Consider the following 27193-nt stretch of genomic DNA (forward strand, 5'->3'; position numbering starts at 1 on the left):
GGATGGCTGGTCATAAATACATATAAAACACATCCTCAATATAATCCAGACATGATGGCGGATGACTTTATGAAGTTACAGATATGTGCAGCAGTTTTGATAAATAATAAAATGATGTGTGTTTATTGGACGAGGGATTTTCAGAAAGCTTTGGGAAGCTTCTGGAAGAGTTATGAAAAAGTTAGTGTGGAACCTGTGAATGAGTTTACTCCACACTTTACTCTCATCATGGATCATCATGAAGATCTGTTTACAGGAAGAAGAGAGGAGCATCTCCAGCCCCCAGTGGAGTGTCTATGAAGAGTGATCGGTCCATGGAACCACCTCCAAAGTTCAGCAGTGGAGGAGGAAGCTCTGGGTCTCGGTACATCACTGCACTACAGTACTGTTCTGTTCTGAGAGTGAAGCTCTTCAGTTCCTGATCTTTATTAAAGATGTGCTGTGTGTTGGAGTTTCACTGTGTAAATGCTGGAGTTTCACTGTGTTTAATGTTAACAGAACTGAAACCCAGAGAGGAGCTTCTCCAGAACCCAGTGGAGTGTCTATGAAGAGTGACGCGTCCATGGGCCATCCTCCAAACTTCAGCGGTGAAGCTGTGACCTCTGACCCACAGTGAGTGAAACATCAAAGCCTCAGAGATTCAAATTTTCTCATGGTCATTAAATCACAACCCACTTTTTATAGAATATAAACCAAACAAATTTATTTTTGAAAAATACCCTCAAAAACACATTTACACATACATATGCATGCAAAGTGAATTTAAAAGCAACTACATGTATAAAAGTTACTACAGTAAAATTAAATATCAGAATAAGCCAAAAACATTTGCTATTTTACTTGTCAGCATATCTCTGTATTCAGAGTACATTAGTGAGAAACTGAGAAGGACCGTGCTGACTGCAGGTATAAAGGGAAATACAATAAATTAAATAAAACTACAAAACAAGAGGCTTTTATCTAACCTGTATTTTGTGGAAGTCAGTGAGACAGTTGGGCATGTTCCAACAGCTGTGAAGAAATCCCCACCCCCACCATGAACAGCATCTTGGGTATTTCCATTTTTCCACGTATTTCTAAGTAAAGTTAAATCCAAGAGAAAGGTGAGTGCGCGCTCTCGAGAGGGGGGGTGCTAAATACGGCACAACACCGGCAAACGAATGGTGGTTACCATGGCAGCAAGAATGCTGCACACGTCTCTCTGTCTCTTTTTTCCAATATAAAATACGATAACAAAATCAGAGGAGCGTTAATTATTTTACGCTTTAAAAAAACTATGTATTTATTTAATCGCTGCTCTAAACTACAGGATCAGCTACAGGGGAGAGAATTACACATATATCTGTATATAGACCGTTTCAGAGGAATATTCACGAGCACAGGAAGTGACGTCGCTGTTCCTAGGACACTTCCGTTCAGCGGTAAACAGCGTTTAAAACAGTGGACGTAACTTTTTAATTTAACATGAATTCAAACTTCACCTAATCTGAGAGTCACAAACACTGAAAATCAGGTCAAATTGTTCTTTAAACAAGTAAACTATGGAGGACCAAACATTACATAAGTATAAATAAATACACATATAACTGTATAAATATATAAATAAATTAATAAATAAATAAAGTAATGTTGAAATTAATAAATATATAAATAAATGCACATATACGTGAATAAATAAATAAATACATGCCAAAATAATTGTATAGGTAAATAAATTAATTAATAAATACAGTTCTTATTTATAAGTGTATTTATTCATTTATATGTGCATTTATTTATGTCAACATTTATTTATTTATTCATGTATTTATTTAACAATTTATTTATTTATTAATTTATTTATTTCAAAATTTTTTTATTTATGCTTATGTCATTTTTGGTCCTCCATAGTAAACACGCCTGCTTTGGTTTTTCACGCTGCTGACCTGCCTGCAGTTACAGTGTCCGCTCACAACTCCTCCCTCCTTCTGATCTATAAATCATGCAGAGTTCGTGCTGGATGGCGTTTGACCTGCTACAACCTCACCATAGTGATGCTTCTCTACTACAGGAACAAATATTCACAACTTTTACACTGAGAAATCAATTAAATGCTCTTTCACTGCCTCCGTTTCAACAAGGTAGTGATCAGATCTGGGCTAGATCACCTCTATCAAGCGTTTTAAATCAGAGGAAAAAACTTCCCTCTTAAATCCTTATCAAAAGGATCAGGAAAAGAGGTTTGATCACTTTTTACTAATTTCTGATCGTATGTTTGCTCTGTTTTTGGGAGATTTGTGAAATATGCGCTCTCATTTTGACAGCTGTATAGGTGAAAATAGCGTCACCGGAAGTGTGGCAGGAACAGACATGAGCAGTAGCTTTATTATTGTTTTCCTCATTGAAATGGTCTATAGAGACAGTAAGGTGATCTGTGTTCTGAGATTGATGTTTAGTTTTTTAAATACACTAAATTACTATATATCTATATTGTTTTCTGCTTTGTATACTTTTTCTTACAACCCCAATTCCAATAAATTTATGCTTTGATTTTGTGTAAAATGTAAATATAAACAGAATTCAATTATTTGAAAATCCTTTTCAACCTATATTTAACTGAATACACTAAAAAGACAATGTTCAGACTGATAAACTTTATTGTTTTTGCAAATATTCACTCATTTTGAATTTGATGCTGCAACACATTCCAAAGAAGTTGAGACGGGGCTAGGGCTGCACGATATTGGAAACATATAACATTCCATTGTTTTAGTTTTCTAAAAGCCCCGCCCCCACCCGCACGCTGTCTCACCACAGAGACCCGGACCGACCGAGAGCTGAGTCAGCGCTTTAGAGTCAGCTGAACACTCAAAACCCGAGGAAAACAGCAAAACAACCATAATTAAGCATTTAAATTGCCTTTTAAAAGCTAAATAAGAGCGTTTTTTGTGATTAAAAGCATGAATTCAGCTTTAACTGGAAATATCTGCGCAAAACTGAGGTGCACAGCTTTGGACTGGCTGTCTGAGGCGGTTACAGGGTTCATACACTTTTCATATTTTCATGATCGTACAGTCTTTAAAATACCAGTGCAGACATTAACAATAAAACAAAAAATCCAGTCCAAAACGGATTATAGTACGCCTATATCTTACTTACAATGTTTTTAAATAATAAAAAAAAAACATTTCTTTCAGCAATGCTGACAATCTTCAATAATAAAATGTGTCTCTAATCCTGAGAGCTCTATTGTGTAAAACAGAATTAACTGATTTCATCAAATAACATGATATTGACTATTTAGTTTGAAACTGGGATTTCTAAACCTGCTTCCCAGAGAAAGAGAGAAAGAGATGACCATTACAGCCTAAAAATGCCTTAACACTCATAAAAACACAAATTAGTAACTTGAAAGAGATTCATTTTTTTGCTTTTAATATTGGCTCAAAAATAAAATATTAAAGCAGATTTTTTATTTCTGAACTATTTAACATGATTTTTAGAGATCATGTACGTCGTGTCCTCTGGACCAAAGACTGAGACAAAGAAAAGGACTGTCCGGATTGTTCTCAGAGTAAAGTTCTAAAGCAGCGTCTCTGATGGTGTGGGGGTGAGTTAGTGAGTTAGAACCCATGAACTGGAGAACCTGCACATCTGTGAAGCTCCATTAATACTGAAAGCTTCATCCAGGTTCTGGAGGAACATCTGCTGCGTCTGAGCTTCGTCTTTTTCAGGACGTCCTGCTGCTTATTTCAGCAGGACGATGCTGATCCACATTCTGCAGGAGTTTCAGCAGCAGCAGCTCGGCTTCATAGTAAAAGAGTGCGGGTTCTTGATCGACCAGCCTGTAGTCCAGAACCATCTCCCACTGAAAACCTGTGGAGCGTCATGAAGCTCAAAATACGACGCCGGAGACCCGGACTGTAGATCAGCTGAAGATCTACATCAAGCAAGAATGAGAAAGAATTCCACCTACAAAGTTCAGCTATCAGTGTCCTCAGTTCCTAAACTCTTATTGAGTGTTAAATAAAAAAGATGATGAAACACAGAGATAAACATCATCCTGTACAACTTCTTTACAACGTGTTGCAGCATCTAATTCAAATTTGCTAAAAATAATTTTATCTGATCGAACATTAAATATGTTCTCTTTGTTGTGAATTCAATTGAATACAGGTTAAAAAGGATTTGTGAATCATCATATTCTGTTTTAATTTATGTTTCACACAACTTTCCAACTTTATTGAAATTGGGGTTGAATTTTACTTTGGAATATTTATTGCATAACTTGTCCTGCAGTTTTTGAGATATCAACATTTCAAACAAGTCCAGATTGTTTGGTCTGATTGTGTGATTTCTTCTTGTCTGGAACATTTGGATATGTTCACTCATTTTCATCCTGTTTTCCCCCAGCTGGCATTTCCACATTGAATCAGCATTCAATCATTTGGTGTTGATTTTGAAAAGTGAATGAATGTTGATATGGCAATTCAACCTTTAATTAACCATAGCTCACTAAAATGAGAAAATCTTTTAGTTAACAGTGTTAACAATAAACAAACATCACTGTAGTAAAGCTGAGTATAACGAATGTTACCCACCACTACCAATCTGATTCAATATTTAATCTCAAAAACATTGTTTCAACATTGAAACAAAAACAGACATTACTTCAACCATATTTTAACCACATTTCAACATTGAAGTCGATTATGTGCCAGCTGGGTCCTCATATGATAACATCTTAACCCATTCATTCTTTACAACATTCATCTTTTACAAAATCCAGTAAACACTTGGAGCTCACAGCAACGCCTCATCAACAAACAACTATAACATAGCAACATCTAGGAACAGCCTATCAGCATTCTAGGAACAGCTTAACCAACATCTGCATTATAGCAACACCTTAGCAACCAACAACTATATTATAGCAACACCCTATAAATCAGATGAAACCATGTATTCTGTGCCATCATTCTGCATTTCCTTTAGGAAATGAACTTCATATATTTGATCAGTTATTGTCTGGTATTCTTTATTTGATTTATCTTGTGTTGTTTCTAAGATGCATCCAGGAACAAAATGAGAATTCATGCTTTTGTTATTATTGTAGTTTTTGTTATAATAAATATCAGGTGTATGTTTAGATGTGAGCTGCTATATCAGCTGATTTATTCCTGTAGATCACAGTGTGGATTTTCTATTTGTGCACAGAGAGAAGAGAAAAAACATTATCTGGGAAAACCTGGACAATATATTCAAGGTTAGTCCAAAACCGTATACACAATGGGGTTCTCCCTGATTTCTTTCATTTCTCAGGTTAATTTCACTTTAAGGTCTTGATATTTTGCTATTAATTAAACATTTATTCATATTTTGTTCTTGGTCTATTATAATATTGATAATATTAGGAATTTTAGATCAATAACAATGTTTTACACACCAGAGCATCTATAACTCCTCCCCTTTTCAGATCAATGTGTTTATGATTGTTCAGATCATCTGTCTCTGCACTGTAACAGCTTTAGTAATTCTCTAATGTTTGTTCTTAATCAGGAGCTGCAGCAGAAGTTTATCTCTATAGTGAAGAACGAGCTGAACACATTCAAGAAGCTCCTGAGTCCAGATTACCCAGCATGCTCTGAGAGAGAAGTGGAGGATGATCAGAGGGAGGGGGTGCTGAAGATCACACTGCATATCCTGAGGAACATGAAGCAGACAGACGTCGCCAACACACTAGAGAGCCGTAAGAGTTACTATTGGTACCAACCTGGTGCTAATGAACTTTTCAGTGCTGATTTTCAAAAACAATAAAAACTGTATTGCAGTATGTTGTAAAAACAACATAATGCCATCTTTATTATTAAATTATTAATTTATTGTATCACAGAGTCGTTCTACACAGCATATTTAATGGTTGATCTCAGCTGATTACATGTTCATTATTGTCTTTCCCTGTAATCAGAATTGGCCCCAGTGTGTCAACAAAAGCTCAAATCCAAACTGAGGGAAAAATATCAGAGAATTAATGAAGGAATCTCAGGTCAGGTAAAGTCAGCACTTCTGAATGAGATCTACACAGAGCTCTACATCACAGAGGGAGGAGGTGGAGACATCAATCAGGAACATGAGGTGAAGCAGATTGAAGCTGCATCCAGGAAAAGCTCAACAGAGGAAAGACCAATCAAATGTAATGACATCTTTAAACCCTTACCAGAACAGAACCAGCCCATCAAAACTGTACTGACTAAAGGAGTTGCTGGAATTGGAAAAACAGTCTCAGTGCAGAAGTTCATCCTGGACTGGACTGTAGGAGAAGTAAATCAGGACATTCTCTTTATATTTCCACTTCCTTTTAGAGAACTGAATCTGATGAAGGAGAAGAAGCTCAGTCTGGTGAATCTTCTTCAGCGCTTCTTCACAGAAACACAAGATTTAAAACCAAGACATTATAAGAGCTATAAGATCATGTTCATCTTTGATGGTCTGGATGAGTGTCGACTGCCTCTGGATTTCCAGAACAATGAGAACTTGGTGGATATAGAAGAGCAAACCTCAGTGGATGTTCTGCTGACGAACCTCATCAAGGGGAATCTGCTTCCCTCTGCTCTCCTCTGGATCACCTCTCGACCAGCAGCGGTCAGTCAGATCCCTCCTGAGTGTGTTGATCAGGTAACAGAAGTGCGGGGTTTCAGTGACCCTCAGAAAGAGGAGTACTTCAAGAAGAAGATCAGGAATCAGGACCTGGCCAATAAAGTCTTCACACACATCAGGTCTTCAAGAAGCCTCTACATCATGTGCCACATACCGGTCTTCTGCTGGATTACAGCCACTGTTCTAGAGAGAATGCTGAGTGAAGCTGAGAGTGGAGAAATCCCCAAAACCCTGACGCAGATGTTCACACACTTCCTGATCTTTCAGATCAAACACAAGAGCCAGAAGTACAGTGGGAAAAGTGACTCTGATCCTCAGCAGACTAGAGAAAGTATCCTGGCTCTGGGGAAACTGGCGTTCCAGCAGCTGGAGAAAGGAAACCTGATGTTCTATGAGGAAGATCTAAGAGAGAGTGGCATCGATATTACAGAAGTGTCAGTGTACTCAGGAGTGTGTACCCAGATCTTCAGGCAGGAACATGAACTGCTGGACCTGGGGAAGGTCTTCAGCTTTGTACATCTGAGCATTCAGGAGTTCCTCGCTGCTTTATATGCGTTTCTCTGTTTCAACACAAAGGATCGGAATATGCAAACCACAGAACAGCAAACCACTGGACTATCTGAGATTTTCAGCAGGAAATCGATGAATGACTTCCTCAGCAGTGCGGTGGATAAAGCCTTACAGAGTGAGAGTGGACATCTGGACCTGTTCCTTCGCTTCCTTCTGGGTCTCTCACTGGAGTCTAATCAGACTCTGTTACGATTCATACTGACACAGAAAGAGAAGAACTCTCACAGTAATGAGGAAACAGTCAAATACATCAAGAAGAAGATTGAGGAGAACTCATCTCCAGAGAAATCCATCAATCTGTTCCACTGTCTGAATGAACTGAATGATCATTCTCTAGTGCAGGAAGTGCAGAAATACCTGAGTGGAGGTGATCGTCTTCATCAGGCCAGACTCTCTCCTGCCCAGTGGTCAGCTCTGGCGTTTGTGTTGGTGAATTCAGAAGAAGAGCTGGAGGAGTTTAACCTCAGAAAATATGATCCATCAGAGAGGTGTTTTCTGAGGCTGCTGCCAGTAGTCAAAATATCCAGAAGAGCTTTGTGAGTATTTTTATTCAGGCATTCACAGTTTTCATTAAATCACTGGTGAATATGTATTAATCACAATGTTTTATATTAGTAGATATAGTAGATATTGATTAAATTATTGTTTTAGATATCAGGCAAACACCATAATCCCAACGTAACACCAACATGAGACACAGCACCAATCCAAATTCCACTTCGAAAGTTTACAATGAACACACAGCAGTTTTATCCTCAGTGACTAAATGTCTGGCTGCTGATTTGATTAAAAAAGTTATTAGTTGGGAGATATTTTACTGTGAAAATGCTAAAATGCTACACTTTACTTGGAAATTGAACAAAGCCAGCATGCTAAGGGCAAGTACTCTGCATTCCACAGTTACAGTTTAATCAAGCATCTTCCGATGGTTAGCAAGATAGCGTTACAGTCATTTCAGTCTGTCAATGAGTAATCTATTAAAGTTAGCTGCTGTTATGAGTAAAATGAGTGCTGATAAAACTGCTGATACATAATTAACCTTTTAAATCAGCTGAAAGAAACACGCATTCATGCTTTCTAGAAAACCCCAAAACTTAATGGGATTAGAGAGAAGTAGCTCACCCAATAACCAGTTACTGTCTTTAATGGAAAATTAATTAATTTTGCAGCATTTTAAAGTACTTACAGGCCAGGTTATAATCTGTTACTCTGTGTATGTATGTGTCAAATAAAAATATAATCTTTTGTTACAGTATTCCCTCTTTTAATATCTGATAGTATAAATATTAAAAAAAAAACCTTATTGTTATCTAATCAATAATATCAGATAATCTATAAAGGAGGTCACTGGGAGGTCTTGCACTAATCAGATACAGAGACTAAAGTTTGGATGTATATGAGGCTTTGAGGTTGACTCATCTAGATTAAGCCTGGTTTGCTGGAATTTCTGATTTTTTTTGTATAAAACACAGATCTGAATTTAATAACCAATAAATAAATGGAGGGAGAAAGTAAATGGTGGCAGGTTAAAAAAGCACCCAATAAACTTCACACTTCATCTCTTTTAACTCATAATCTGTCCCAGAACTTGTTTTCTAATGGGTAACTCTAGCTTTCTGCATGATTACTATCTCTGTATAAAGAAACACCAGTCCATCTCACAGATACTGTATTTCACAGTTTCATTTTGTGTTCTATTTGTATGTCAGTTAAAATATTCTTTTAGATCAGGACACCATGAAGAATAGGGTGTGTTTGTATAATTACACCTTTATTTTGATAAATGCTATGGTATGAATAACGCTGTTATTTTCCATTTTCATTTAAGTGTATTTTTAAGTAAAATCTGTTTATTCTTATATTATAGACTAGCTTCATGTAATCTTGGAGTAAGGACGTGTGAAAGTCTGGAATCAGTTTTAAAGCTGGAAAACTCCTCACTGATAGAACTGGACCTCAGTAACAACAACCTGCAGGATTCAGGAGTGGAGCTGCTCTCTGCTGGACTAAAGAGTTCACACTGTAAACTGCAGACTCTCAGGTCAGTGTTTCTGTCGCTTTATTTTAAACAGACTAAAGGGAAATAGGAGTCACGTCTTAACTGAAAGTAATGCATAGAGTGGGTGCTGGATTGATGAGGTTATATCTCTGTATTTAGGGATTAATGTCAATATTTTTGCATAGATTTTACTATGATTTTATCCATGATTTTACTATGAAGTTGTATCCACGCTTCCTGTCTTCTTTATTCCTGATTAAGTTGTTTTATCCGCATTTCTATCTGATCTTAATAAAAACCTCAAGTAACTCTGGCTTTGTCTAAACTGCAGATAAATGTGTCCCAAATCTTGTTTCAATATAGGTGTCATTTGTGAGGCAGTGTGAATATTAAAAAAAATCACACTGATCACTAAAAATTGGATTTAGGCCAATTTCCCTCTGCAGTATGAGCAAAAATAATGACAGTAGTATAATACAGGACAAATCCTGCACCTAACAACTGGGGTTATACATAGAGCTCAGCCAGGATCTACTACTCACTCAACTAACAACAATAGCCAAAACCACCACAATCTGATATTGTTAAGAAATATGATATGTTAAGAAAATCACCAAAATGTGTTATTTAAACTTTGTGTTTATTGTAAAATCTTTTTTGTTTATATCACATTTTTCAGATTAGCTTTGTGTAATCTTCAATTAAAGATGTGTGAAACTTTGGCATCAGTTATAAAGCTGGAAAACTCCTCCCTGAAAGAGCTGGATATCAGTAACAATGACCTGCAGGATTCGGGAGTGGAGCTGCTCTCTGCTGGACTGGAGAGTTTAGACTGCAAACTGCAGATTCTCAGGTGAGTTGGTTTAGTTTGAAATTATAAGTGTTAAAATATGTTATTTAAAGCTTTAACGAGATACTTATATATCAAATCACTAGGGGTGTCACAATCTCGATATTTTATCGAAATCGAATCGAAATGAGGTCACGATCTCGAGTATCGAAGTCAAAAAGAGGATCGAGCGTGTGAACTCGCTGAAATGCGTGTGTCAGTGTGACTTGAGAACACTGACTATAGATCACAGTGAGGTGGATTAAAAATCTTAAACTTATAATTGACTACACCTGTTGCTTTCCATTGAATTAAAAAAACATCTTTCTCTCAGATAAAGTAAACACAAGCGTGTTTCTGACTAAAATAAAAGCTTTTCAGGAGAGATATAAGTTATGTGTAAATATTTATAAGACAATACCTGACAAAATCTGTTTTAATGACGTTAATAAACATCACTGTGACAGCGCTAGTCACAGTTTCACCACATCACTTATCTAACCAGCCTGTACTGATTTCTGCCCCCCAATAATGCTTTCAATAACCTCTAATAGCCTTTAATAGTCTTCAGTAGCCTTTAAAAGACTTACCTGGCGGCCGTGGTGTGTCCACTAAACTCCGAAGTTATAAACATCCTGAGGTTAGCAGCGCGCTAACTGACCTGTTTATAATGTAATCCGAGCAGTGACTCCGTGTCGGCTGTTCTAACCTGCTGCTGTTAGCTGCTTGGGCTGAAAGATGAACTGTAGTGAGCTGTATTATCCGGTTAGTGGGGTTAAAACCTTTATTTGTTTACAGAAACAGTAAAAACGGACTGGCTGAGCTCTGTAGCCCGTGGCTGGGCTGTACTGAAGTAGTGACTGAGTGAAGAGAGCGGGGCTTGTGCTGCTGCTGCTAGTGGTTGGATGAAGAACTGCAGCTTCATGTAATGAGCAGTTTCACCAGCCATCCACACACAGCTCTGATAAACTGCTTGTTTTAATAGTGCACACTGTTGCTACCAAAAACAGTCACTAGATGGCATTACCATATATATCTTAATAAATAATAATAATAATAATATTTATAATATTTATAATAATAATAATAAATATATTATTTAAATTTTATGAGGCATAAAATAATAACAAGAAAAAAAAACAAGAAAATCGAGAATCGAATCGAATCGTGACCCTCAAATCGAAAATGAAATCGAATCGAGGATTTAGAGAATCGTGACACCCCTACAAATCACATAATAAGAAGCTTCTACTCAAGGCCAGAGTACACCAACCAATCAAATGTGAACTCTGTTTGCAGTCATCTTTAGGATGTCCATACTAATATATTTAGTAGGCACACACTAATCACAAATGATTTGAAGAAAATAATTAATTTACTTGCAGATGCTCTTAAATAGCTTTGCTGAATATTTCCTCTGCAGTGATATGCAGGATTAATCACTCTAGCTTCCAAAAAAAAGTTTAACCCCGTTGAAGAATATAATCTGTAGTCCGGGAGAGCATGAGCTGCATATAGATGTAGGTGACAGTAAAATTGATCAGCTGTGGAACTGGAGCTTTCTGTTTAATAGTTAATGTATATTCTGTTACTATAGTATTTTATATTGTTTCTTTACCCCTGTGTGACGCTGGGATGAGACGGGAGGCGGATTTATAAGCGGGTAAGAACAATACTTTAATAAATAACAAATAAACAAACAAGGGAATAACGAATAAATATATATACATAAACAAACAGGGAAAACCAACACAGAGCTAAGCTAAACAGAATAGAACAAAACAAGGTTAGGGAATATATACAGAGGATAAATACGTAAATATATACAAAATAAACAAAGAAACAAACAGGAAATTAACGTGACTAGAAATAACGTGAATAACAATAAACAAGAGCGAGTAAATATGAAACGTGGAGAAAGCAATAACGTGACGTGACAGACAACGGGGAAGGTGCAAAGACCGACGGACGACAAGGTGGCAGAGGAGGGCTATTTATAGTAACATGAAACACTGAACACCTGGGGAAACAGGTAACGAGGGGCGGAGCTACAAATTACACACACGTGATGGAAAAGTACAAGAGAAACACACTAGGAAACGGGGAAAACACAGGAAAACATAGCGAGGGCGTAACACCCTGATCTCGTAACTTCATCCACATCTCTATAACTACACAATCCAGTACAATCAGGAAAACAGGACGAGTCCACCTACTTCCTTGCAATAATTATTGTTCTGTCTCTTGGAAAGCTTCACTTTTTAAGTCCTAATAAAACCACAGTTAGCTAGTTTTCAACCTAATATTCAGTTCTTAATCCAGCCTACTGACACTGAGCTAAAAACCAGAAGTGTATTTACATGTTTTATGTACATATATATACATATATACATATATATATATATATATATATATATATATACACACATTTCTTTTTGTCATACTAACATTCTTCAAATAAAACCTTTCATGATCAAATAAACTTTAATATCAAACAAATGTAACCTATAAATATGAACAAGCGTTTTGAATGATAATTTCATTATTTAAGGTGAAAAAAAAACTCCAAACCAATCTAGCCCTTTGTAAAAAAAAAAAAAGTGTTTGCCCCCCCATAAATTAATTGTGGCTAATCACATTTTTGGAAAGCTGAGTTTACCTAACCACAACCAGGCTGGATTATTGTACAATCAATTCAGAAATCCCTTAAATAGAACATGTCTAACAACATGAAGCAAATAAAAGATCTCAAAAAGCAGCACATCTTGCCCTGATCTGAAGAAATTCAAAAACAGATAAGAAAACAAAGTCATTAATCTGAAAAAGGAGGTCCCAAAAAAACCTAGAACAACATTTAAAGAACTGCAGGTCTCACTCGCCTCAGTTAAGATCAGTGTTAATGATTCAATAATAAGAAAAAGACTGGGTGAAAATGGTCACAATGGGAGAGTTCCAAGATAAAAAACACTGCTGACCAAAAATAACACAACGACCCATCTCACATTTACCAACAAACATCTTAATGATCTCCAGGACTTTGGGTAAATATTTTTTGGACTGAAGAGACAAAGGTGTTTTTTTTTGGAAGGTGTGTGTCCCATAACTTCTGGTGTAAAACTAGCACATAATTTCAGATAAAGAACATCATACTGAACGTAAAACATGGTGGTGGTAGTATGATGGTCAGGGTCTGCGTTGTTGCTTCAGGACCTGCCCAACTTGCTGTAAAAGACAATCCTGAAAGAATATCTGGCCATCTGTTCCTGACCTCAAGCTCAGATGTTCTCAGGTTCGACATTAGATTTAGAGCAGCAAACACTTTTTCACACAGTGTTAGATTGATTTGGATGTTTTATTATTTAAAAGTGCTTTTTATGTATAAAAAAGGTAAAATAAGTAATTGAATGTGACTTCTCCAAATTAGAAATCATGGAGGGGTCTGAAACTTTCATCTTAGGTGCACGTCCACTATGAAAGATATAATCTAAAAAAAAAAAATCACAATGTATAGTTTTTTAATTAACAGCTGTCAATCACCAAAAAATTCTGGGCCTCAAAGACCTGTTAGTCCGCCTCCACAAATTAAAAGCACCTGTTTGAGGTCGTTAGCTGCATAAAGACACCTGTCCACCCCACACAATCAGTAAGACTCAAATACAAAACAGGCAACAAATTTCCTTTGACTTTTCTGTACTCTGTAGTACTGATACATTTCAGTCAGTGCTTTTTCAGTATTGAATTTTAACACCTATCCCTAATCGAAATTGACTCAGAGCTCAGTTTTAACAGCCATATCAAATCATTTATCAATTCAGCTTTATACCACCTGAAAAACAGTAAGATTAAAAGACTTTATGAGGGCAAATCTAGAAAAACTCATTTACGCCTTTTTTCTAGTAGATAAGATTACTGTAACGGCCTCCTCACTGGCCTCCCCAAACATCTGTCAGACAACTGCAGCATTATTCAGTACGCTGCTGCCAGAGTACTAACCAGGACAAAGAACCTGGACCAGGAAAGGACCTGGAGAAATACTGCCCTGTTAGACTCCTCAGATCAGTAGAGGCAGATCTGTTAACACTACCGAGAACCAGAACCAATGACGAGACATTATGCTGCAGTTGGAATAAACTCCCAGAAGCTGTGAGATGTTCTGCTTAGACTATAACCTCTAAAAAAAATGAAAACGTATCTATTTACCTCCGCCAAAACGTTTCATCTTTGTGCATTCTGGCATACTCTTAGTACATTATTGTTCTTCTTTTTTTTCTCCTATGTCCTCCCCAGTTTGGGAGGCCAGATACCCCATCCACTTATCAGAAACACTAGTAATGCCCCCAACACTAGGATTCAAACCAGCACAAATGTCCTTTTGTTTTATTTATTTTTTGTTCAAATTTCATATTAATTATTTTATTACTTTTTGTTCTCAGTTTTCTCATAAATTCTAAGAAACTTTTTTCAAATTGTTCTGCATTGTGTGTGAAATGTTTCTGTAACACATAGAACTGATGGCATGTATGAAAGATACAAGACAAATGAACTTGTCTTGACTAGTCACCAGTTAATTGCTAGCAGCTTAATTTATAAAGTAAAATAAGGGCTTTTCACTCTTTAAACTGACCAGTGCCGTTGATTTTTAAGATCTGTCCTCAGACAAAATTTAGCTTTAAATGTACTGAAATTTCACGCAAAAAGCAAAACAATTTACAAAGAAGGGGTGAGATGAACATAAACTTAATTACTTTAAAGATTCTGCACTCCACATCAATAACACTGCTATATTTACAAAGTTTAAGAGGAATCATTACTCATCTTCCTGTGGTTTTAGAGACTAAAATAGCTATTTGCGTGGTGTGTTTAATAAAGAAGTGTATCACCTCTCTCTCAGTCTGCCTCTGTCTATCTTTCTCTCTCTGTTAATACCTTACTCTAATTTTCTCTGTCTCTAGATTATCTGGTTGTATGATCACAGAAAAAGGCTGTTCTTCTCTGGCTTCAGCTCTGAGTTCAAACCCCTCCCACCTGAAAGAGCTGGATCTGACCTACAACCACCCAGGAGAGTCAGGAGAGAAGCTGCTTTCTGCCAGACTGGAGGATCCACACTGCTCACTGGAGATACTCAGGTATGAAGAAGTACTCAGGGAGAAGATTCAGGTGTGCTGCAGATGTTATATGGAGTGAGGGTCAGTTAGAGATAAAAGAAGAGTGATCAACTGTTTAAAGAGTCCAGTGTTACCCTGTGTTAGAATGAGCTACATTTTCTCAGTTGAGTTAATATATTTTAATAATAAAGTGCACAGTGCATATACAGATGTGGTGTATTCAGCCTTTTGATGTGGATTTTGTATTATAAGCTAAAATTATATTATAAGCTGAAAGCAACTCATATCATCCAGCTTCAGATCAACACAGGAATAATAATAATCCAAGTTCAGGATCAGAGTTCGTCAATATACTGAACATAAAGATTAGAGTTCTGGACTACAGAGTTCGTAGCGTAATGAACCCTCAATGTACTTTATTCATAAATCACAGCGTTTCAGGTGTTAATAAAATGGATTGAGCTCATCAGAGTTTAGAGTAAAGTGAAGTCCACATGTTTGTTGGTTAAAAGTTGAAGACTCCATTTTTCCTTTGTAGCTGGATCTTTATGATCCAGCATTTACTTCTTCACAGAGACCCTATAATTCTCCCTCATGCCCCCTAGAGGCTGGGAATAAAAGAACAAGCTAAAGTGTGACAGCATATTGAATCTGTTAGTAGATTTTAAAATTTAAATCTGAGGCTCTGGTTTCCTCTAATTGTGTTAATGGTGTTATAAAGGACTGAGTGTTTCTTCTTAAGGATTAATGTTAATTATTGTGTATCAGGAAAATCCAGAACTTCATATTCCTTCACCATGTTCACTAATATAAACCCAGAGAGAGAAACTCTGCATTTCACTCTCACACCCTGCTGATCTGTGTGTGGGTGTGTGTGTGTGTGTGTGTGTTTAGAATGGAACATGGAGGCGAGATCAGAATCAAACCTGGATTAAAGAAATGTAAGTTTTCCCTCTCACACACACACACACACACACTACACACACACTACATACACACACACACACATGCACACTACAAACACACACACACACACACACATGCACACTACAAACACACACACACAAGCACACTACAAACACACACACTACACTACACACACACTACACACACACACACATGCACACTACAAACACACACACATGCACACTACAAACACACACACACACACTACACTACACACACACTACACACACACACACACATGCACACTACAAACACACACACACATGCACACTACAAACACACACACACACATGCACACTACAAACACACACACACACATGCACACTACAAACACACACACATACACATACACACACATATGCACACTACAAACACACACACACACACACTACACTACACACACACACACATGCACACTACAAACACACACACACACATGCACACTACAAACACACACACATACACATACACACACATATGCACACTACAAACACACACACACACACACTACACTACAAACACACACACATGCACACTACAAACACACACACACACATGCACACTACAAACACACACACACACTACACACACACTACACACACACACACACACACATGCACACTACAAACACACACACACACACATGCACACTACAAACACACACACACACATGCACACTACAAACACACACACACATATGCACACTACAAACACATACACACACACACACATGCACACTACAAACACACACACACACGCACACTACAAACACACACACATGCACACTACAAACACACACATGCACACTACAAACACACACACACACACTACACACACTACACACTCACATACACACTCTACACACTCACATACACACTCTACACACTCACATACACACTCTACACACACTACACACTCACATACACACTCTACACACTCACATACACACTCTACACACTCACATACACACTCTACACACACTACACACTCACATACACACTGTACACACTCACATACACACTCTACACACTCACATACACACGCTACACACTCACATACACACACTAAACACACTACACACTCACATACACACACTACACACACACTACACACTACACACTCACATACACACACTACACACACTACACACTCACATACACACACACTACACACTCACATACACACTCTACACACTCACATACACACACTAAACACACTACACACTCACATACACACACTACACACACACTACACACTCACATACACACACTACACACACTACACACTCACATACACACACTACACACACACTACACACTCACATACACACACTACACACACTACACACACTACACACTCACATACACACACTACACACACTACACACTCACATACACACTCACATACACACACTACACACTCACATACACACACTACACACACTCACATACATACACTACACACTCACATACACACACTACACACTCACATACACACACTACACACACTGTGTCTGTGTAATGTGTTTGTGTTTAATGTGTGTCGTCTGTGTGTAATGTGTTTGATGTCTGTAGTGTGTGTGTAATGTGTGTAGTATGTGTGTATGTGTGTGTAGTGTGTGTGTAGTGTGTGTATGTGTGTGTAATGTGTGTAGTGTGTGTGAAATGTGTGTGTAGTGTGTGTAATGTGAGTGTAATGTGTGTACTGTATGTGTTGTGTGTGTGTGCAGTGTGTGTAATGTGAGTGTAGTGTGTGTGTGTAATGTGTGTGTGTGTAATGTGTGTGTAGTGTGTGTGTAATGTGAGTGAAATGTGTGTGTAGTGTGTGTAATGTGAGTGCAATGTGTGTACTGTATGTGTAGTGTGTGTGTGTTTTGTGTGTGTAGTGTGCAGTGTGTGTAATGTGTGTGTAGTGTGTGTAATGTGAGTGTAGTGTGTGTAATGTGTGTGTGTGTAGTGTGTAATGTGTGTGTGTAGTGTGTAATGTGTGTGTACTGTGTGTAATGTGTGTGTTGTGTGTGTGTGTGTAGTGTGTGTGTGTAATGTGAGTGAAATGTTTGTGTAGTGTGTGTGTAATGTGTGTAATGTGTGTGTAATGAGTGTAATGTGTGTGTAATGTGTGTGTAGTGTGTGTATAATGTGTGTGTAATGTGTGTAGTGTGTGTGTAATGTGAGTGAAATGTGTGTGTAATGTGTGTGTAGTGTGTGTAATGTGTGTGTAGTGTGTGTATAATGTGTGTAGTGTGTGTAGTGTGTGTGTAATGTGAGTGAAATGTGTGTGTAATGTGAGTGTAATGTGTGTGTACTGTGTGTGTTTAGTGTGAGTGTAATGTGTGTGTAATGTGTGTGTGTGTGTAGTGTGTAATGTGTGTGTGTAATGTGTGTGTAGTGTGTGTATAATGTGTGTGTAATGTGTGTAGTGTGTGTGTAGTGAGTGAAATGTGTGTGTAATGTGTGTGTAATGTGAGTGTAGTGTGTGTTTAGTGTGTGTGTGTAATGTGTGTGTAGTGTGTAATGTGTGTGTAATGTGTATGTAATGTGTGTAGTGTATGTAATGTGTGTGTAATGTATGTGTAGTGTGTGTGTGTGTTTAGTGTGTGTAGTGTGTGTGTAGTGTGTGTAATATGTGTGTAGTGTGTATGTAGTGTGTGCAATGTGTGTAGTGTGTGTAATGTGTGTGTAGTGTGTGTAATGTATGTGTAGTGTGTATGTAATGTGTGTAGTGTGTATGTAATGTGTGTGTAGTGTGTGTAATGTGTGTATAGTGTGTGTAATGTGTGTGTAGTGTGTGTAGTGTATTGTGTGTAATGTGTGTGTAGTGTGTGTTTAATGTGTGTATTGTGTGTGTAGTGTGTAGTGTATTGTGTGTAATGTGTGTGATGTGTGTTTAGTGTGTGTAGTGTGTGTAATGTGTGTGTAGTGTGTGTAATGTGTGTATAGTGTGTGTAATGTGTGTGTAGTGTGTGTAGTGTATTGTGTGTAATGTGTGTGTAGTGTGTGTGTATTGTGTGTGTAGTGTGTAGTGTATTGTGTGTAATGTGTGTGATGTGTGTTTAGTGTGTGTAGTGTGTGTAATGTGTGTGTAGTGTGTGTAATGTGTAGTGTGTGTGTAGTGTGTGTGTGTAATGTGTGTGTAATGTGTGTGTAGTGTGTGTGTAATGTGTGTGTATAGTGTGTGTAATGTGTGTAGTGTGTGTATAGTGTGTATAGTGTGTGTGGTGTGTGTAATGTGTGTGTAATGTGTGTGTAGTGTGTGTGTAATGTGTGTGTATAGTGTGTGTAATGTGTGTAGTGTGTGTATAGTGTGTATAGTGTGTGTGGTGTGTGTAATGTGTGTGTTCTTGTTTTCAGACGGCTGTGATTTCACACTGGATCTAAACACAGCGTTCCCTCGTCTCTCTCTGAGTGAGGAGAACAGGAGGGTGGAGAGGAGAGAGGAGCTGCAGTCGTATCCTGATCATCCAGAGAGGTTTGATAGGTGTCCACAGGTTCTAAGTAGAGAGAGAGTAACTGGTGTAACTGGTGTAACTGGACGCTGTTACTGGGAGGCTGAGTGGAGAGGAGGAGGAGGAGGGATATTTGGAGGAGGAGCTGCTGTAGCTCTGAGTTATAAAACCATCAGCAGGAAAGGAAGAGGATCAGACTGTTGGTTTGGAGAGAATATAAACTCCTGGAGTCTGAACTGCTCTGATAACAGTTACTCTGTTCATCACAATAATAACAGCATTGATCTCTCCACTCCTCCCTCTGGCTGTAGGAGAGTAGGAGTGTATGTGGACTGTCCCGCCGGCACTCTGTCCTTCTACAGAGTCTCCACTAAAACACCCTCACACACTCTCACACACTTACACACACTCTACACCACCTTTACTCAGCCCCTCTATGCAGGGATCGGGGTTGGTTTTGGCTCCTCAGTGACTCTGTGTAAAATAGAATAACCCTGTGTGTGTGTGTGTGTGTGTTTGTGTGTGTGTGTTTATCTGTGTTTGTGTATCTGTGTGTTTCTGTGTATTGTGTGTGTGTGTGTGTGTGTGTGTATCTGTAGGTGTAGTGTGTGTGTGTGTTTATCTGTGTGTATGTATAGTGTGTGTGTGTTCGTATCTGTAGGTGTATAGTGTGTGTGTGTGTGTTTATCTGTGTGTATGTATAGTGTGTGTGTGTGCATCTGTAGCTGTATAGTGTGTGTGTGTGTGTGTTTATCTGTGTGTATGTATAGTGTGTGTGTGTTCGTATCTGTAGGTGTATAGTGTGTGTGTGTTTATCTGTGTGTATTTATAGTGTGTGTGTGCATCTGTAGGTGTATAGTGTGTGTGTGTGTGTGTGTGTTTATCTGTGTGTATGTGTGTGTGTGTGTGTGTGTGCATCTGTAGGTGTATAGTGTGTGTGTGTGTTTATCTGTGTGTATGTATAGTGTGTGTGTGTGCATCTGTAGGTGTATAGTGTGTGTGTGTGTGTGTGTGTTTATCTGTGTGTATGTATAGTGTGTGTGTGCGCACGTGAGTGTGTCTGTCTGTTTGTGTATCTGTGTGTGTGTGTATAGTGAGTTTGTGTGTAAGGGGTTGTGTGTGTAAGTTTATCTGTGTGTTTGTGTATAGTGTGTGTGTATAGTATGTGTGTGTGTGTAAGTGTATCTGTGTGTGTGTATAGTATGTGTGTGTGTACGTGTGTGTATGTGTATAGTGTTTGTATAATGTGTGTGTGTAGTGTTTGTATAATGTGTGTATGTGTGTATAGTGTTCATATAATGTGTGTGTGTGTGTATAGTGTTTGTATAATGTGTGTGTGTGTAAGTTTATCTGTGTGTTTGTGTATAGTGTGTGTGTGTGTGTGTATAGTGTGTGTGTGTAAGTGTATCTGTGTGTGTGTATAGTATGTGTGTGTGTACGTGTGCACAGTGTACAGCTCCTGTCTCTCCCACACTCAGCTCTACCTGTGATCTCCAACCTCCGGACTAAAATACCCAGAATGCACCACACACTGACATCACTCCTTCACACCATCACATCACCTGAATATTGACCACACCTATTACACCCCCTATAAATACACCTGCACTTCACTTCACTCCTCGCCGGGTATTGATGTTTCTCCACTCTATAAATCGTTATTCCCTGCCTGTGTGTACTCTCTCATTACAGACTTGTTTTTGTATCTTTTCCTCTCTGATTTTCCCCTGTTCTTCAATATCGCCTCTCTGTGTTTGATCCTAGGACTGTTTCTCGTTTATGGTATGTTGATTCTCTCTGGCTGCTGTTTACTGGTGTTGAATCTGCTCGTTTACAGAACCCACGGTACCCCTACTTTATTAAATAAAGTATTTGAGTTGCAGCAGCATGTCTGAGTCCTGAGTCTTTTTTATTTTATTTTTTTTGCTTGATTTTTTTATTTTTAGGTCTGCATTTACAAATACATGCAACAATAAAATGCATGAATTTTACACAATAACAATAAAGAAGAAAGAACAAAAAGTAAATAAAATATCTTAACAGTGACAAAAGAGAATATTGATGGGGTGGGGGAGCACCTGGGAGAATGCTGGGGAATGGGGTTCACCACTAGAACCCAAGTCCTATTCACACCAGAGTTCTCCTTTAAGATTAAGAAGAGGCTGAGATCCAGCCAGCAAATTGTGGGGTGATGATCTGAGATCTGAGGGAGTAAATCAACCAATCACTGTTTTAGAATCAAATAAAAACACTTTAAACTGTATCTATTGTGTGTGTGTGTGTGAGTAGTGTGAGTGTGTGTAGTGTGAATGTGTACGTACTGTGTTAAAGGTTGGCGGTGAAGTTTACAGCGTCTTCATCAGCAGCTCTAATTGGACAGAAGATCAGATTATTATAATATTAAAAAGTATTGGAACAGAAGCTGATTGGCTGTATCTTCTGTAATTTTGATACTATCTCCCACACCCTTAGACTGGAATGAGAAGGAAAGGAATAAACTCGAAGGATTTGGGGAGGAGTTCGGGGCAGTTTCGCTGGAAAAGTGTGAACCTGAAGCCCCAAAAGTTTAAACAGTAACAGTAAACGTAGGCTTGGGACCTCTAGTGTTTGAGAATTTGGGATGAGTGATCGGGTAGTACTTGAGCGAGCCAGGTGAATGTTCTGTGTATGATTTTTAATTTTTCTAATGTTTGCATTAATTACACAGCCAATTACTTCCCCTATCACTAGTGATGCCCCATCACACCAGGAGGCTGAAGACTAGCACATGCTTCCTCCGATACATGTGAAGCCACTGAGCAGCCAGCGCGCTCTGAGGAAAGCGCAGCGACTCGGTTTCGATACATCAGCTGGACCACTCTGTGACCCTACTGTGTTTGATTTAAGGGGAAATTTTTATTAATCTAGGATGGTAAGATCTGCCGGGCAAGCATGGAAAGCGGATTTATGTGGAAGTGGAAGAAGTTAAATCAGGCCAACAGGAAACTAAAGAAAGCCAAAGGAAACAGTTTTAAATGTTGCAGAATGAAGGGAGAGACGTAACCTGCGCAGAGCCTGAAATACAGTAATACAGAATATGAGAAGTGAAGGAGGTGCTGATGGAGAGCGCGAGGCTCTTGTATGATGTCTCTGATGAACAGAGAATAGGTGGTGGTTGGAAACGGTGAGGAGATCAGAGTAGCAGTTAAGAAAGACTTATGAGATGGACTGATGTAGGCTTTAATTTAGAAGTGATTGATGTATATTTATATAATAATAAAAACATATTAACACAAAATAAACAGAAAGCTCTAAAATCATTATCTTTTTCAATCCAGATAATGTATATACATTTATTAAAGAATATACATTTTCTCTTAACAAAACATTTAATTATTAGTTAACTTTTAATCCCTTAGTATAGTTTGTTCTTTAAATGTCACATAAAATATTTATATTGGCTAATACCACTGTATATGAAATAAATAATCAGTTATTCGACTATAAAAAAATGGTAACTTTTTTCAGTGTTTTTTTTACTTTTTGACATAATGGGAATCTGGCAGACAATTACGGTTTTATTACATATTATTTTCTTTTTTGTGTTGTTGTTTTTGACAATTATAACCTATTTATAAAGGTAATAGATCAGCATAACAACAGTCATGTTATGATAACATTCTCTCTAAATAAAATACATGAATTATGGCTTTTTAATAGCTTTTAGTAGGCAATTTTAGGACTAAAAATGTACTGTAAAATAAAGCATTTTCTCTGTTAAAAAAATAGGAACATTTTCTGCAATCTTTCAAAGAAACACTTTTGAAACACATTTCTAATAATCAATTCTTTTTAAAAAATTACTGTATTTTACTTTTACTGTAATTTTTTTTTAAGTTTTAAATAACTAAATTATTATTAAGATATTATTGATTGGAATGTATTTTTCAATTATATGGTAGTGCGTAATATTTTTCCATTTTATTTTTCATGTTTATCTTAATTGAGCTTATTTAATTGGTATTTTAGTATTTACAGCTTTGCTCATTTTAGATCATTACACTGAATTTTTAGCTTTAGCTATTTTTAGTAATTAATTTCTAGTTTAGTTTTAGTGTTTGTTTTCTTTGTTATGCTGTTACTATTAAGTTGATTTTTTATCTTTTAGAAGTGACTTTTGAAGCACCTTTAGTAAGAATAATGTCATAAAAAATATAATTTAAAGAAACAGATTTGCATTGTTTGTTCATTCTCTGTTTCTCTGCTTGTACGTGGATCCATCATCACCACAGCCTGTGCTGATCTAGAGCTGCAATACACTCTCTGATTAACAGAGGAAAGGAGAGGCTAACCCCCCGGGACGTGGACGTCAGAATACAGCATCTGGTTTAAAACCATGGAGAAGGAATTTGGATTCACTGTGTCCTTGATTCTCTCTCTTTATCTCTCTACATGGACTCACATGATATGTTCTTTTATGGACTGAGGCGTCTTCTTGTTTTCACAAACACAACCTGTGCAGTTATAAATTGAGAGCTTAGCTTGGTTGGTTAGCTTAGTGAAGCAAATTAGTGCCCATTCCACCATTATTAAACTTACATTTGTGCCAAGATTATGTGATAGCTATGTAGTTTTGTGTTGGCATGTCAGATAGCTCAGATTGTAATTAGGTGGTTAATATGGCAGTCTGTATAATGAATAGGCCACAGTCTCTATATATTGTTTAGTAAATAGGGCTCAGTCTTTATATACTGTATAGTGACTATGCAACAGTTTCTGTATATTAAATAGTGATCTACTTACTATACATTATATAAATTATTTGCCCTATTCACTAAACAGTATATTTAAAGCATTCCACAGTCACTTTGCAGTTACTATACAGCAAATAAAGACTGAGTCCTATTTACTATACAGTATATAGAGACTGTGGCCTATTCACTATAGAGTACATATAAAGCATAACAGTCACTAAACAGTATATAAAGGCAATGCACTATTGACTATACAGTACATAGGGTCAGTGCTCTATTTACTATAGAGTTTATTGAAACCATGCCATGATTATTATGTAGTATATGGATGCAATACTCTATTCACTTTTTTTAGCATATAGAACATTTGGTCTATTCACTATACAGTATATAGAAACTATTTAATAGCCACTTAATAACTAAAGACTGAGTCCTATTTACTATACAGCATGTAGAGGCAGTGCTCTATTCACTATACAGTATACGTATACTGTGGCATTTTCTGAATAGGCTACATACTCTATCAACTGTAGTGAACGTGTCATGGTTTCTATAACTATATAGTGAAAAGAGCACTGCCTCTATATACTGTATAGTGATTATGGAATGGTTTCTATACATATCGTATAGTGAATAGAGCACAGACTCTATGGAATGGTTTATGCCTTTAGAAATATATATAATGTGATCCGCTATTACTCATATTACTGAAATACGGTGTGTTTGGCCACTTTGCTGAGATAATTACTGTGCTGACCAGGACCCAAACCCTGTGTATGACCAGCGGGATCATTTTCGTCTATCCGAGTCCCTTTCAACTGTGTTAATACTGAAGACTGCATTTCTTTCTCTCTTTTTTTATCAGTGCGTGTGACTAATGAGTAATATTTATCTAGTGTATTGTCGGAAAGTGTATTATTTTTTCTGAAAGCTGTCCTAGGCACTCTGGGTGAGACAGTTAGCGATGTCACTTCCCTTTAAGCACATTGTCTTCACTGTGCAGGTGAACAGAGATGGTGGACAGCCCTGTGTGCGTTAATGAATAAAATGTAAGTTCCTTTCAGATGTAGCACTGCAGTTTAAGCTAAAAATAGTCTATAAGTGTGCATTTAATCTTTATACATTTTCATGCCTTATTTGAGTGCAGTTTAAACCTAATGGTATTTAGTAGCTACCTTATTCTGGCCCATAGTGCTTAACTTCCACCACTGTGTGCTAAATGTAGCCTTGTTTATACACTCTTCTTTGTTTGATGAATAAACATATCATATGTTTAAGATATAATCTGTGTTTTGTTCCCATTGTTCAGTTGTTGGTCACATGGCAACTTTTGCTACTGCAATTATCTAGTTCTACCACTAGAGGTCTCCAGAGACCATGTAATCCCTTTAAACTCTCCTTAGTTTTGTACTGAGTGTTCAGGATGGTAGTATAATATACCATAGTATAACTAATATTGTTGTTTATATTGTATTACCTCCATTTCATTTACCTAATGCCATATATTGTATTTGTTTCCTTTAGACCACACACACACACACACACACACATCCACAAGCAATAAATGCAAACCCAATTGTCCAACCCATCAATAGAGTATGCTGGAAGAACCTCTCTGTAGGGCTGAACGATTAATTGCATTTGCGATTATCTCGCGATATTTTAAAACGAGATTCTCTAACCGCACAGGCTGCGATTTGACTGGTCACGTGACTTGGCAGCGAGCCGAGCCGAGGACGAGCGGAGCAAACCCGAGCAGGAGGCAGGGAGGTGGAGAAGTGAAGTCAACACAGCGCACTTTCACACCAGCACTGTTTGGTCTGGTTAAATCGAACTCTGGTCCGTTTGTAACTTTAGTGCGGTTCGATTGAGCAGGTGTGAAAACAGTAATCGCACTCGGGTGCGGATCAAAAGAACCGAACCGAGACCAGCTAGAGGAGGTGGATAACGTTAATTACCACAGCTGTGAACAAACACTGTCTCCATGCTCGCGCCGTCTGCGCTGTATTCACCGCTCACAGCCGCGTGACTCTGTTTATTATGTATAAATCTGCGCTGCACTTAGAAACACAAAATCTTCTCGCTGTATTTACTTTTTTCTTATATTTATATTTAACGTACTCCCGTGTCAGACAGCTCTGACCAATCAGAGGACACAGGCTGCTCGCGTGGTTTATTGATGCGCATTTTGGTGCGTTTACATTTATGCCTATGTGAAACCAGACCGAACAGAGCGAGAAAACGCTCCAAGTAAACGAACTCATTAACTGATTCAGACCAGAGAAATGAACTACAGGTGTGAAAACGCACTAAAAAAAAACATCACAAAGCCTCGTGTGGTATTTGCAAGGCTAAAATGCCAACGACCAGTGCTGCATCTTCAAATACAGAAAATAACGAGTTGGTTAAAGCAGATTCTCTTTATGTTTTTTGCACTTTATTTTTTATGATGTTACTAGCTGGAGAGCAGTAAGTTTAATTTTTTTATATCTATTTTTTCTATAAAAAAAATGGTGAAAAGGAAAAGCTATTTATATATTTATTTTTCTATAAAAAAACAAATGGTGAAAAGGAAAAGCATAGATTTGTTTGCTTTATTGTTATCTGTGCTTTAAATAAATCTGACATTGTTTATTATTAAACAAATTGATTTATTGCTTCTGTTTGTTGAAAAATACTTGAGAAGACATTAAGAAAATCGCATTTTAAATCGCAATCGCAATTTATAGATAAAACATTGCAATTAGATTATTTTCCAAAATCGTTCAGCCCTACCTCTCTGTGCTCATACTCTCTGACCGGAGTCCCTGTCTGTAGGATACTATCAGATCAGCATTCAACATCCAGAGTTACCAACTCTATCACAGCTAGTGTTTGTGATACTCATGCAAATAAATCAATATATTTTCT

General features: G+C 37.5%; 3 protein-coding genes across 14 annotated transcripts in view; 2 read left to right on the forward strand and 1 right to left on the reverse strand.

Annotated features, from left to right (window-relative positions):
- Positions 1–21437, forward strand: part of LOC125784456 (NLR family CARD domain-containing protein 3-like) — a 41029-nt gene extending 19592 nt beyond the window's left edge. For both annotated transcript variants that reach the window (XM_049468153.1, XM_049468149.1), the window contains exons 4-13: positions 257–364; positions 499–612; positions 5197–5245; positions 5539–5728; positions 5948–7742; positions 9074–9247; positions 9885–10058; positions 14987–15160; positions 16034–16080; positions 19456–21437. In XM_049468153.1, coding sequence (XP_049324110.1) covers positions 257–364; positions 499–612; positions 5197–5245; positions 5539–5728; positions 5948–7742; positions 9074–9247; positions 9885–10058; positions 14987–15160; positions 16034–16080; positions 19456–20042 — 3412 coding nt within the window. In that variant the 3' untranslated portion in view covers positions 20043–21437. The remainder of the gene's footprint in view (positions 1–256; positions 365–498; positions 613–5196; positions 5246–5538; positions 5729–5947; positions 7743–9073; positions 9248–9884; positions 10059–14986; positions 15161–16033; positions 16081–19455) is intronic.
- Positions 1–23930, forward strand: part of kif13a (kinesin family member 13A) — a 210239-nt gene extending 186309 nt beyond the window's left edge. The window contains exon 40 of the mRNA XM_049467964.1: positions 23822–23930. Within this exon, the coding sequence (XP_049323921.1) occupies positions 23822–23856 (35 nt within the window). The 3' untranslated portion in view covers positions 23857–23930. The remainder of the gene's footprint in view (positions 1–23821) is intronic.
- The window catches only part of LOC107197168 (NACHT, LRR and PYD domains-containing protein 14-like), a 412286-nt gene that overhangs the window by 66925 nt on the left and 318168 nt on the right, over positions 1–27193 (reverse strand). The window lies entirely within an intron of this gene.

This window comes from Astyanax mexicanus, chromosome 1 (assembly GCF_023375975.1).
Source record: "Astyanax mexicanus isolate ESR-SI-001 chromosome 1, AstMex3_surface, whole genome shotgun sequence".
NCBI classification, from domain to species: Eukaryota; Metazoa; Chordata; class Actinopteri; order Characiformes; family Acestrorhamphidae; genus Astyanax; species Astyanax mexicanus.